The following is a 13,394-nucleotide window of genomic DNA, read 5'->3' on the forward strand; positions in this document are numbered from 1 at the left end:
AAAAATTTAAAAAAAATCTAAGTTAAATACTGAAATGTAGTTACTCTTGCCATCCAGTAAATTCTCAATAGCTCCAGGTCCCTAATGGCCACATATAGACAACAAAGAAATTATGTCTCTCATTGTAAAAAAGGTTCACTGGTCAGTGACTAGAAGAGATGAAAAATTTAAAGGGTTGCTATGAGTATAAAGCCATCCAAAAACAATTCCTCCTTCATTAAAATTAATCCTCAGCAAAATAATTACCACATAATCAGAAAAACCAAAAGATATAAGGCTTAACAGGAAAAATTCATGTGATTCCTTGTGTATATATATATATATATAAACACCTTCTATTTTATTGTTTTCTTGAAGTAAAATATACAGTGCCTAAAATGGACATTCTAACTCCACTTTTAAGGTTACAGTCTAGTGCATCAAGTACCTTTGTGGCATTGTGCAGCCATCACTACCCCCTAGTTCCAGGGTTTTCTCATTTCCCCAGACCTCCCCTCTGCACCTATTAAATAGCTCCTCCCCAACTAACCCCAGGCAGCCATCGCTGTGCTCTCTCTGCATGTGAGCACCCTCGGTAGCTCCTGGGAATGGAATCGCTTAACCTAATGCCCTCAGCCTCTACTCACATTGTAGCATGTGTCAGAATTTCCTTCCTTTTCAAAGCTGATTAAATCCATGAAACAACTCTGCCCTGATGGGTTTAGTCCTCTACCAGTTACTCCTGGGCTGCTTCTACCTCTTAACTTATACATCATACTGTTCTCAACATGGGCACACAAATATCTCTTCTAGTCCCAGCTTTCTGTTCTTTTAGTTCTATACTCAGAAGTAGAATTCCTAGTTCCATGTTTAATTTTTGGGTAAAGTCCCATAAGAAATCTATTATTCTTGTAGGCCAATGACACTGCAACCAGTTTTTTTAATTGAAGTTGTATTGAAAATACATCAGAGTACACAAATGGTAAAGCTCAATGAATATTCAGGAAGAAAAGTTTTACTCATTTAACAGCATCCAGATGAAATAACATAATTTTCTAGCATCCCCAGAGCACCCTTCATGCCACCTCCTGGCCTCCAGCTGACCCAGAGATCAGGATCTGACAGGCCTACTTCAATAGATGAGTTGTGCCTGGCTCTGAACTTTGTGTAAATGGGATGTTTTTACTCATGTGTCTGCCTGCTTTGTTCAGCATTATGCTTGTAGGTCCATATTGATTTGCTGAGTGAAGCTGAAGTTTGTTAACTCTCCCTGTTGCTAGCAATCTATATGACAATACTACAATTTTCCATTTCACTGTTAATGGACATCTGGATGGCTTCCAGGATTTGACCACCAGAAATAATGATGTTACAAATATTCCAGTACACATCCTTTGGTAATAAATGTATATAGTTCTTTAGGTATGTTAAACTTGTTAAACAGATACGTGAAGCAGTATTATCGATGTAAACTATAAGCATTACCAACGGTATTTGGTAGATCCAACTGCTCCACATTCTTGCCATTCCATTAAGCTATTCTGATAGGTGTGAGGTACAACACACTTACTTTCTTAATGACTAGTAAACCAGTGTGTCTTTCATAGATCTATTAATCTTTGAACAGCATCTTTAATATAGAAAATGTGAATTCTTCTCCCTATTGTTCTCAGTCCATATGTCCTTAAAAAAGTTAGTTCTTCATTTCTATTTAGAATAGATTCAACAATAAATAGCCTAAGACATTAGAGAAGTAGTTTTTTTTAGATGAAAACTATAAAACCTTAAAGAAGGAAACTGAAGAAGACACCAGGAAATAGAAAGAACTCCTATGCTCATATTGGCAGAATGAATATTTTGAAGATGGCTATATACTGAAAGCAATCTACAAAGTCAATGCAATCTCACTTCTTATTAGTAAGTGTGAAAATAAACTGAACAGACAATTCTGAACAGAAAAAAAGCTAAGAGGCAATAACATATGAAGAAATGCTAAACATCCATACCATAAAGTAAATGCAAATCAAAACATTAACATTCAGACCTCTAATCTGCTTGGAATATATTCTTGTACATAGAGTTTATAGTTTATTTTCATTTGGATTAAGGCAGTATCCATGATGGAAAAGGCTACTTTTCTGTCACAGTTGAACACTTGATTCTGTCCCATGGATGTGTCTGCATCCTTGTGCCAATACCACACTGCCTAAACAGCTTTATAACAGATCTTATGTTGTTTTTTAGGATTTCCTTAGCTATTCTTGGCTTAATGCATCTTTATGCAAATTGTAGATTGAGCTTACTGATACCTCTACCCTCAACTTACATTTTTAACTCATAGCTTTTGCATTAAATACCAACAATAAGACTTTATAATGAAGAAGTGATAAAAAACTGAATTACCTTAAAAAAAAACCCCTAAATTTATACTGGCATTACACTAAAACTACAGCAATGTTTGCAATGCACAGCCACACTGTACTTCCCCATCTACTGGGTCTTCTCTAACTCTCCAGTGACATGTGGTAGTTTTTAAAGTAGTAAATACACTGCAGAAAACTGTGTGGGTTTTTGCTAACACTTATTTCTAAGTATTTGATTTTAATTATAAGTGGCATCTTTATTAAAATTTTTGGTATATGAAAATGATTTTTTAATGCCTAATAATGTCTTCTTTATACCTAAAGATAGCATAAAGAAACCCACTGAAATAGGGGTAGAGGGGAAGAAAAAACAGAACAATAGATATAGGTTAATCTGACTAAATTATATACACATGTGAATTACCATGGTAAAACCCTTTGCACAATATATGCTAAAAAATGAATGGAAAAAATCATAATAAAACAAGCTATGTTAGAAGGTAGGTACCAGTGAGAGCAAATAGGGCAAATGCAGAGAGTGTAGGAAGGTGAATATGGTTGAAGTACTTTATATGTATGTAAAGTGAATAATGAAACTTGTTGAAATTGTTTTAAGTAGGAAGAAGGGAGATAAGAGGGGCAGAGAGGGAGAGTTTCTCAGGGTACATTGTTTGAATGTGCAGAAATATCACAATGAAATCCTTTCTTGTACATTAGTAAAAATTTTCTGTAAAAGAAGATGAATATTTATATCCTGTGTATCATTTAGCAGTATTGCTAAATTCATAATAATCTCAATAGATTATTCATCAATTCCATTGAGGGTTTTTTATTTGCCAGTTCTGGCACTTGAAGTCTAGGCTTGGGCACTGTCTCTGAGCTCCTTTTTGCTCAAGGCTAGCACTCTACACTAGAGCCACAGTGCACTTCTGGCTTTTTTTGTGATTAAATGGAGGTAAGAGTCTCACACTTTTCTGCCCCACCTGTCTTCAAACTGTGATCCTCAGATCTCAGCTCCTGAGTAGCTAAGATTACAGGCATGAGCCACCTACACCTGGCTCCTTTGAGTTTTCTATACCCATAACCATACTATCTTATGAATGATGGTTTCACTTCTTTTGTTCCATTCTCATGTTTTGCATTCTCTTTCTTCCTACATTGTCCAGTACTATGCTGAATAAGAAGGTAAGTGAGCACCCTCATTGTCTTCTAGATCACAGTGTCCTCATCCTACCTACTGTCAGTGAACCTTCACAGCTGCCCATACAGAGCAGGGAAAAGGAAGCCTTGGGAAGCAAGAGGACTGCTGGGAGGGGTCACCGCATTCATGCCTACTACATTCAAGACAAAAAAAAACACAAAAATCACATCTAAGATTTTGTATATTACCTACTGTTATGTTCTTCCTAACAATTCTTGTCTTAGAGATTAAATGTCTGAAGCCAGTTCAAAGTATTGACTTCGAAATTCCAAATATTAGGGAGCTTAACCTATATTTTAAGCAGTGAGAGCGGGACAGCAACCAACAATTTCTAACCCTAAGAGTAATGTGAATAAAATCACGGCCATGGTAAAACCTGCATGTCTTTTCTTCTTAAACAACAGAATGGAAGGTTGGAAAGCCTGCCAAATGTGCTCCTTGAAGATATGTGAAAGCAATACTACAGATGCTGATTGATGATGCTGGGCTTCCAAAATGAAATTCAATCAAGATGCAGATCTCTTTATCAAATTAACTGTATAAGAATGTTTAACATTTCCAATTTATTAAATGTGCATCAGTAGCCTCCAGTGAACCAAGTTAAAAATGTGCTTTCGTTCTCTAAAAGCCCCACATGACTTAAGAGGTTTGATTCTGCAGGAGGAACAAATTTTCCATTATGACACAGAGGCAAAGAAATATGTAATTCTCAAAGCTCATGATAAAACTAGAGAGACACCTTCCCTTGGATATAGGCACAGGAAATTAACTCAAGCACACAGAGCTGCTCCCATTTCCTTACCTGCATCCTCCTCCAGGCTAGCATGCTCCAACTCCACTTGTACCTCTGCTCCTCTCAGGATGGCCTGGAGACGTTTCTGCTTTGCAGTTATCTTCTTCAGCTGCTGTTCCTTGAAGGGTAAATCCCAAGTATAGAACATAACCATGAAGTGACTGATTGTGAGATATAAAATTTTGAAACTTTAATCAAGAATAAAAATTAAACAGAACTCACATCTATTACTATCATTATAGAGAACCTTATTTGAGCAACTACCAGGTCAGCTTTGATGTCTTCCTGCCAGGCAGCCAGCTCTGCCCACAAACTCTCCCCCCTGCACACATAGCACACACAGCTTTCCAGTCATGTATACTGACTATTGAGGTAGAACTATCCACTGGAGTCCCCTTACTAGACTTCATCATTAGACACATCACTAGCCTTCTCCTTTCTGATCTTACCAGCCAACAGGCAATGGAGGGCAATGGGACACAGAGCTAAGAATTTTTTTTTTTAAGTCAAATAGTTAAAAAACGAAAGTCACTCCCATTTGATAAATGTCTATGGTTTCCTTTCCTAATCCTACTCTACCCCTTTGCAATCACAAAAGTTTCAAAGACAAATACATTTTGCTATACCTCTTTATCCTACCTGTCCCAGACTACTCTTTGCCTTATTTCCCTTGATATTATCAGAACTTAAATATGTAATCTTCCCACAGCCTCTCAATTAACAAAACCAGTAATACTTGGCTCATCATCACAGGAAAAATAAAGTATCAACACCACAGCAATACAACATTGAGGCATGTGTGAGACTCTGGGTTTGGTCCCCAGCATCACCAAAAAAATAAAAAGATTCAACTCCAAATATGAGTATAGAGCAAGAAGAATAGTTCCTGAACAAATATTAACAAAATACTACATGAACTTAAAATTTGTCTTTTGCTCAAGACTTTTGCTTAGCAAAATCCTCTTTAAAACACTTTTACACTGAATAGTTTATCTTTAAACACCAAGGAGTTGCTAAATAAAGATAGGAAAATATAATTGAGACTAGGACCTAAAGTGGTCTAACGTTTGGTAATCTCCACTGTTGAAATCTCGGCCTATTAGCAGCCCAAGATGGTCAATGGTATCTCTACATCAATTTACATGCTCCCATAGAGGCCGATGTTCCCTTCAATTTGGGAAGTCCCCATCTGCAATGAGCTGCTGCTAGCTCTAATCTTTTGGGAAGATAATGGACTAGTGTATAAAAAGCAAAAGGAGAAGCATATGAACTAGTTTGTACCCATTCTCACCTCTCTAACTCAAATCAAAACTATAAGGACCCCTGAACCAATTGTAAGCACAGTATGTTGCTAGTCATTTTGAATGGCAGAACTGCCATGATCAACACCAGTCATTACCACCTACTGCAGCATATTAATCCAAAACCATGTTTCAAACCTCCTAAAACTATACACAAACCCTAAAACAAAGTTTCAAACCTCACAAAAATAATATCCCAAGTAACAGATTCTCCTTACTCCCAACCTTAAAATTCTTTAACACTAAGTGCAGCTCCAGTGTGGCTGGGTACTGACTATAATACCCAAGGCAGGGATGATGGGCCAGCCTCCCCAAAGTGGAAACAGGACGTGCGAGAAGAGATAATTGTAGCAACAGGACACAAAGGGGCAATGATCAGTGAAAACAAGCCAAAAAGCAAGGTCTCCATGAAACAAGGAGACTGAGTGAGAGACCAACATGCCCAGGAGAAAGTGATAAAGAGGAAAACGGTGGCAAGAGAGGGGTCTGGAAAAGCACAAGGGTGAGGAGGCCACACTGGAAAAACCACACTATAACTGCTCTCAAATTCAGACATTATGGATGCATTGTGCACAGATCTGTGTGCTCATGGCTCTATGTGTGGGGCTTTATAAAATACTGCATAATAGAAAATGCAAAGGAGAATCAGTTGACAATATAAACGTTTAATACACAAGCAATTCAAAATTCCTCTGCTGTAATTATAAACACTTGTTTCATAGATTAAACTTTGCAAAACACTTGCTCTATTATCAAGTGGGCTAAAATGAAACCTTAAATGTAATCCTTAATATGTGATTTTGAATCACCTTATTATACTTCTGCCGTTTTACAGAATCTAGTTTCCTGCTGATGTCTCTGCTGGTGAGAGCCTGAGGGCTAAGCTGTTCAATAATTTTATCGATCTGCCTTAAGGACTTCATACATGACCTGCAAAAGAAGACAAATTTTCAGCTTTCCACACTACGGTAACATTTCTTTTAGCATAATACAAAGAGGGGAAAAAAGGCTAAAAAACATGTCTGTTACTTCTTAGGAACTAAAACTTAAGGAAAACTAAACCAAAATGCACATTTTTTTTTTTTTGGTCGGTTGTGGAGCTTGAACTCTGGGCTTGGGTGTTGTCCCTGCGCTCTTCAGCTCAAGGCGAGTGCTCTACCGTTTGACCCACAGCACCACTTCCAGTTTTCTAGTGGTTTATTGGAGATAAAGAGTCTGACTTTCCTTGCCCGGGCTGGCTTTGAACTGTGATCCTCAGATCTCAGCCTCCTCAGTAGCTAGGATTACAGGCTTGAGCCACCGGTGCCCGGCTAAAATGCACATTTTTTATTAGCCAAAAATTGGTTAGAAGTTTAAGATAACTACTACTTCTGCTTTTCTCTTCTCTGACTTAGCTCAGACTCACTTGTAAACTGACTCATTCCTTCTACCAGAATATATTGCATGTGCGTGTCAATCCTTGGGCTTGAACTTAGGGCCTGGGCACTATCTCTAGGTTTTTTGCTCAAGACTGGTGCCCTACTTGAACTACAAATTCCACTTCTGGTTTTTTGGTTACTTGGAGACAAGTATTTCATTGAGTCTCATGAGATCCTCTGACCTCAGCCATATGAGTAGCAAGGATTACAGGTGTGAGCCATCAGCACCTGGCCTACCAGCATTTCTTAAGTGTCTTCTTCACTCAAGACATTCAGCTAGGAAATGGTGTAAAAAGTTGTACTTTTACATATGAAGAAATGCATGCATACACACATTTTTTAAAGCCCATTTGGAAGCCTCCTAAATTTAGAAAAGTCTAAAGTACTTAAACATTTATTTTCTTATTAAAGTATACACCTGTGACATGTTTTTATTTCCCACAACTAGATTTATCTACCGTAGCATTACACTTCATGGTATGAGGACAAAAAGATGATTTGCTCCTAAAATAGGTATCACAGAATTATAGTTTCCAGTTTTAAAAACAGAAATTCAATCTTCTGCCTATGTGTCTAACTTGCTACTTGAATTCTTTCTGGATTTCAGGATGAACAATGCAAGTTTTTTTAGCCATCTAAGACATCACATGTCACCAGCCATGTCACAGCATTCTCCTCTGTCTTGTCACCTCTGTAGGAAGAGGAAGCAGGCACATATCCAAAATCAAATGTAAAAGGTTTGTGTCACAAGGATCTGAGGCTACCCTCAACACTGAAGGCCAAGAATATCTGATTTGCTTTTTTTTTTGGGGGGGGGGGGTTAGTCATGGGGTTTGAACTCTGGGCCTGAGCACTGTCCCTCAGCTCTTCAGCTCAAGGTTAGTACTCTACCACTTGACCCACAGCACCACTTCCAGTTTTCTGGTGGTTTGTTGGAGATAGGAGTCTCATAGACTTTACTGCCCAGGCTGGTTTTGAACCGTGATCCTCAGCTCTCAGCCTCCTGAGTAGCTAGGATTACAAGCATGAGCCACCAGCGCCCGGCTGAGTATCTGATTTTCAAGAGGTGAAAACCACCAAAACCAGAGTAAAAAGAGCCAGGTGCTGGTGGCTTACGCCTATAATCCTAGCTACCCAGGAAGCTAAGATTTAAGGACCATGGTTCTAAGCCAGCAGGGGCAGGAAAGTCCATGAGATTTCTTATCTCCAATTAACAACCAAATACACCACCAGAAGTGGAGCTGTAGCCCAAGTGGGAAAGTAGTAGCTTTGAGCACAAAAGCTCAGGCACAGCACCCAGGCCCTGAGTTCAAACCCCAAGACAGGCATGCACACATGAATGCACATATGCACCAAGGAACTGTTAGCAGAAAGCATGTTCTTTAAGCAAAAACAGTTACCTATACATGGTTCCCAACAGGGTAGCTACCAGCACCATACCTCTCTCCTCTAGCCACCCAAGACACCACGCCTTTTCTCTACCCAGTCCAGTCTTCAGGTTCTCTTCTGCCTAACCCTGCCCAAAAGATCACCCAATGGCAATATTGAGGAGGCTCAACTCTCCTTCACCAGGCCAGGTCCTCCTCTCCATGAAATACGTTTGACATAGTCCATGTCTCTCTTCTCTATTACAGTTCCTTTCAGAATCAGAGGCAGCACCAAAGAATGGAATGGTAGGGAGTTTTTTCTCATTAGACTTAGAAATGCAGATCTGAAAAACTGCTAAGGGACTAAACACTCCATTTAGAGACAGCAAGCTGGAAATAAACTAGAGCACAGAGAACAATGTGATGAGGAGGCAGGAAGTATCACTAGTATCTCAGGGTGGAGACACTCAAAGTGCATGTGCTGATGAGTGACAGGACATTTATAAAGGATATCCCTTCTCTCCAGTACACAAGGTAGGAGATAGGCCTTTGCCAGCTGAACTGAGCCTCTGCTTAGCATGTACAATACAGTGCTACACCTGAGGAGAAGGACAAGGCTGTCTTTACTAGTCCTGAATAAAAGCTTTCAATGTTGTTGTTGTTTGCTGGTTTTGGTGCCAGTTCTAGGGCCTGAGCTTCTTTTGTTCAAGGCTAGTGCTCTATCACTTGAGCCACAGCTCCACTTTTAGCTTTTTTTGGCAGTTTAGTGGAGATAAGAGCCTCATAGAATTTCCTGATTAGGCTGGCTTTGAACCATGATACTCAGATCTCAGCCTCCTGAGTAGCTAGGATTATAGGAGTGAGCCACCAGTGCCAGGCTCAGGATAAGAGGTTTTATAAATCCCCTACACTTCTGGAATGTTACAGTTCTCTATTACATTAATTTCCTCGCCATGATTAAATACAAACTCTGAATAAGTGGACTATACTCACATGAAGTCATCTAGGACCGACCGGTACTCCTTTTCAGCATCAGCAAGCTGGGTGGCACGACTGGCCTCATGCATTGCACTGTCCACCTGCTGAAGCACACCCTGCTCTAACACAGACTGGTCATAGACATCCACTGCCAGGCCCTGCAGCTCCAGGGCCTGCGCACTAGGCTCCACTGCTGGAATCTGATGCCTGTCGATATGCAACAGGCCAGGCCCTCTCCTCCCAGCCACTGATGCACAGGCCTCAGCTGGGGTGGACACACCATAGTCAGAGGAAGGAGAGGGAAGGCACTTCTCTGCCTCCCCATTCCCACCATTTTCTGGCTCAGTTGATGTTTCTTTACTAGCATTGACATGGTAACTTTGAAAGCCATCTTGCTCCTGAGCTTGACTTGAGTGAGGGATTTCCTCATAAGGCATCTTCTACAGGCTATCTGAAAATTAAAGGAAAAAAATTATAAGCTTCTTGGTTACATATAATTATTATATCTTAAATACTTTATAAGTAATTCACGATTTCTCAAAGCATCATCAAGTAATAACTACTAATTACATAAATGCAAGTTTCTAAGTGTTCATTTCTAGCTGTTGTTTTTATTCATTACATCTCCTGATAATAAGAAAGGTTAGCCAAAAGAAGAAACCAGTATGCCATGTACAAAGAATATCTGGGTAGCCAGCTGAGAAAGCCAGCAATCCAATCCTTAGGGACACCTACAACAACTGAGGAGGACTGGCTGCTGTCTTCCTTCCCATTAGCATAATCACTGTGCCATGGCATCATTAGTGGATTGGTCAACTGCAATATAGAGGATCAATGAAGAAAAAACTTTATATGAACTCTGAACATCTACCTAGTAAACAAGAACTCTGAACAAGTAATTAATCCAAGAGATTAATTACAATGTTCTCAAAAATAAGCTCATTTCAATGAACAATGCAACTTCTTACCCATCAGGATGGCAGGCAGGACAATATCCACTATACACAAGAAGGAGAGCCCTTCCAATGCTGCTGGTAAGAATATAAATTATATAGCTCGTTGGGGGACAATTTAGCCATAGATGTCAAAATATTCAATGCATAGACCTTTGCACAACAACTCTGGTTGTACATACTTATTTCAGAGAGATATGGCACACTGTAGTCTCAGTTAGCTGCCCTCAAAACTGTAAAGCTGATGAATGCCACTTGCTGCCAAAGCCAAACACTGTGAGACAGAGAGGATTGGACAGCCATGCTAACCCAAAAAAAGGATAAAATTCAAAGAATGGTTTCTACTGAGGCTGGGCTGCTTTCACAGAAACAATCATAAGGACAAAAAATATACTACAGATTGTCTCTGATCATACATAACAGAAGAATGCACATTATAGCATGTTTTAATAGTCAATGTAGTCACTAAATTTTTTATAGTAGTAGAACCAGCTATGTTGAGTGAAAATAGTCAAGGGCAAAGTATGAGTGCATTCATACATATGTGTCTATGTATCTGCGTACATGGAATGCACAAAAACATACTAAACCTGCCACAGTTGGAGAGAGAAGGCAGGGACTGAAATGAAGGAAAGTTCTACATTTTATCCATACTCAGGAACAGCCTGAAAGATACCATACTCTAGTATCTGTGTAACAACAAATACATTAAAAAGCAACACAGTAACCAAGAAACAGACTTACTTTTTATTTATCTGCAAATAAAAGTTTCTTTTTTAAAAAAGTAATTTCTTTTAGCACTGAAACATTATTTCTATGAAATGAGCACCAGCTCCTCCCCCTTCCCCCATCCACCCATATCCAACTTAACTCACTCCATACTAAGTAAACAATCCCAGCAACCAAACATGGGATTCAAAGATGCCAAGAATTTTGTATTATGTGCCTGGAATGGCTCACTGAAGCCACTTTCTCCTGAAGAAGCACATGAGTAAAAACATGGTACAATGAGCTAAGATCTGAATCCCAGATCCCCAGGGTACTGGGGAGGAGATATCTGCTGAAGGGAAGCATGGTTCAGAGAACAAGTCAAAATAAACAGTAAACAGTCACCAAGATGAGACTTTCGGAGAGGAAGCAGACAGGCAACAGGGAGAAGGTTGAAGAGCTTACAAGTCCAGATACTGGAGCATCACAACACAAATCTGAGCTAGCAAGAGAGGTATGGGCACAATGTGGATAACACTAGAATGAGCAGCATTAAGGGTCCTAAGGATCTGACAGGCCGCGAGAGGTCATCATTTCAAAAGCTTAGAAGAGGCCAAGGCTGAAAATATTAAAAGTGAATAGCAGAAAGAGAAGGTTTCTCTCCTTGGGGGGGGAGGGGAGAGGGTGTTCTGATTATCTTCAGAATTAAGGCCACAGTTGGGCTCTACTTCCCTTTCCCGGGAGTAGGGAGGGAGGGAGGGAATACAGACTCTCTATAAGGTCAAAAAAGGCCTCTCTGATAAAGTGACATCTATCTGAGCCACTATCTGGAGGATGAACAGGATTATTATTTTTTTTTTTTATGTGAGGGCTGGGGCTTGAATTCAGGGCTTCTTGCTCAGCTCTCTTGCTTATGGCTGACACTCTACTTGAGCCATGTCTCTAGTCTGGCATTTTTACTGGCTAATTAGAAATATTCTCTTGGGACTTTTCTGTCTGAATTGGCTTCTAACTTCACTCTTGAAGATCTCTGCTTGCTAAACAGCTAGGATTACAGGTTTGAGTCACCTGCCAGCGAGAAATAGGATTTAATCAGACCTAAAGGAAAGCTAATACCTTGCGATAAAATATATGCAAAGGCTGGAAAGAACTGGTGAATCTGAAGTGGAAGGCAGCTGAAACACGGTTAAAGGCAACAAGATAAGGGCTCGAGATTCACTTACAAAGTATCTTCTGGGGAAACAGTGTCTTCCTTGCCACCCCCCGTCCCCTTGGGCGCTGGGGTTTGTGTCTGGAGACAAACTGGAGTGTGGACCGGACACCTGCGCCCATGCACGGATCGAAGGGCACACGTTCACCCAGGTGTGGGAGAACATGAACCTGGGACTTTACTCTCAAATGTCCAGTACAGTCATACGATTCGGATCATGTCGGGCTACCGTGTGGGAGAAAGTACTGAGGAGACCCTGGCAGGCCCAGGGCTAGGCACAGCGAGCCCGAGGCGAGGCGGGGCGCTCGGCCGGAAACCCCGGCCGGAGACTCGCCAGGCCCGAGGCTCTCGACGAGCAGCTCCCCGACCCTCCCTCAAGAGCCTCGCTACGTGAACCTAGACCCCGCAGCGCCCGGCCCTCAAGCTGAGCGGGGGCCGTCCGCCTCGCAGCGGGCCAGCGCGCCGCCGCGTCACTTCCGGCCGCAGGTGCGCGGTCCGAGAGCGCCGAGCCGCGACCCACCGGCCGCCGCCACAGCGACAAGGGCTCCGTCCCGGAGGCCTAGGTGCCAGTGCACCGAGCGGCCGCCCGGGGAGCCCCGACACCTCCCGCCTGACATCCAGCCCGGCCGCCGAGCACTCACCCTGAGCTGTGTGGCCACCCAGACGCACGCGGAGACACCACAGACGCCGCCGTCGCCGCCACTGTAAAACGCGACACCACCGGGCGCCGCGCAGGCGCCCTGGGGGCCGCCGTAAACTCCGCCCTTGCATACTCAGCGAGGTCGACTGCGCATGCGCTGGTCTGCCTGGCTGCAAGTATAGAATAGGTACTAAAGACTGCTTTTTTAAAAGCAAAACAAAACAAAAAAAAGCACTGACTTGAGCCCAAAAGTTAGGAAAAGTAAGAGAAAAATGCTGACATCCTTGTCTCTATTTTATATGTCTTTATGTTGAATCATTCTCTTCTCTCTTGCAATCACTTTATAATCACATTTGTTCCAAAAAGTACACAACTGATGGATAACACCTTTATTATAAGGGACCAAACAATCCCCCCCAAAGAAAAGAACAGCAGAACCCCAAAGGTCAGACTACACTCCTGTACCCCCCAAAAGTGGGAACA

At 41.3% G+C, this 13,394-nt stretch overlaps 1 protein-coding gene across 1 annotated transcript in view; it reads right to left on the reverse strand.

Annotated features, from left to right (window-relative positions):
• Ercc6 (excision repair cross-complementation group 6) overlaps positions 1-12,984 on the reverse strand; it is a 71,798-nt gene extending 58,814 nt beyond the window's left edge. The window contains exons 1-4 of the mRNA XM_013033773.1: positions 12,913-12,984; positions 9,416-9,851; positions 6,447-6,567; positions 4,346-4,454 (exon numbers count right to left, since the gene is read on the reverse strand). Coding sequence (XP_012889227.1) covers positions 4,346-4,454; positions 6,447-6,567; positions 9,416-9,837 — 652 coding nt within the window. The 5' untranslated portion in view covers positions 9,838-9,851; positions 12,913-12,984. The remainder of the gene's footprint in view (positions 1-4,345; positions 4,455-6,446; positions 6,568-9,415; positions 9,852-12,912) is intronic.
• Between the last annotated feature and the right edge of the window lie 410 nt (positions 12,985-13,394).

The sequence above is a fragment of the Dipodomys ordii genome, unplaced genomic scaffold (genome assembly GCF_000151885.1).
Source record: "Dipodomys ordii isolate 6190 unplaced genomic scaffold, Dord_2.0 Scaffold176, whole genome shotgun sequence".
Taxonomy (NCBI): Eukaryota; Metazoa; Chordata; class Mammalia; order Rodentia; family Heteromyidae; genus Dipodomys; species Dipodomys ordii.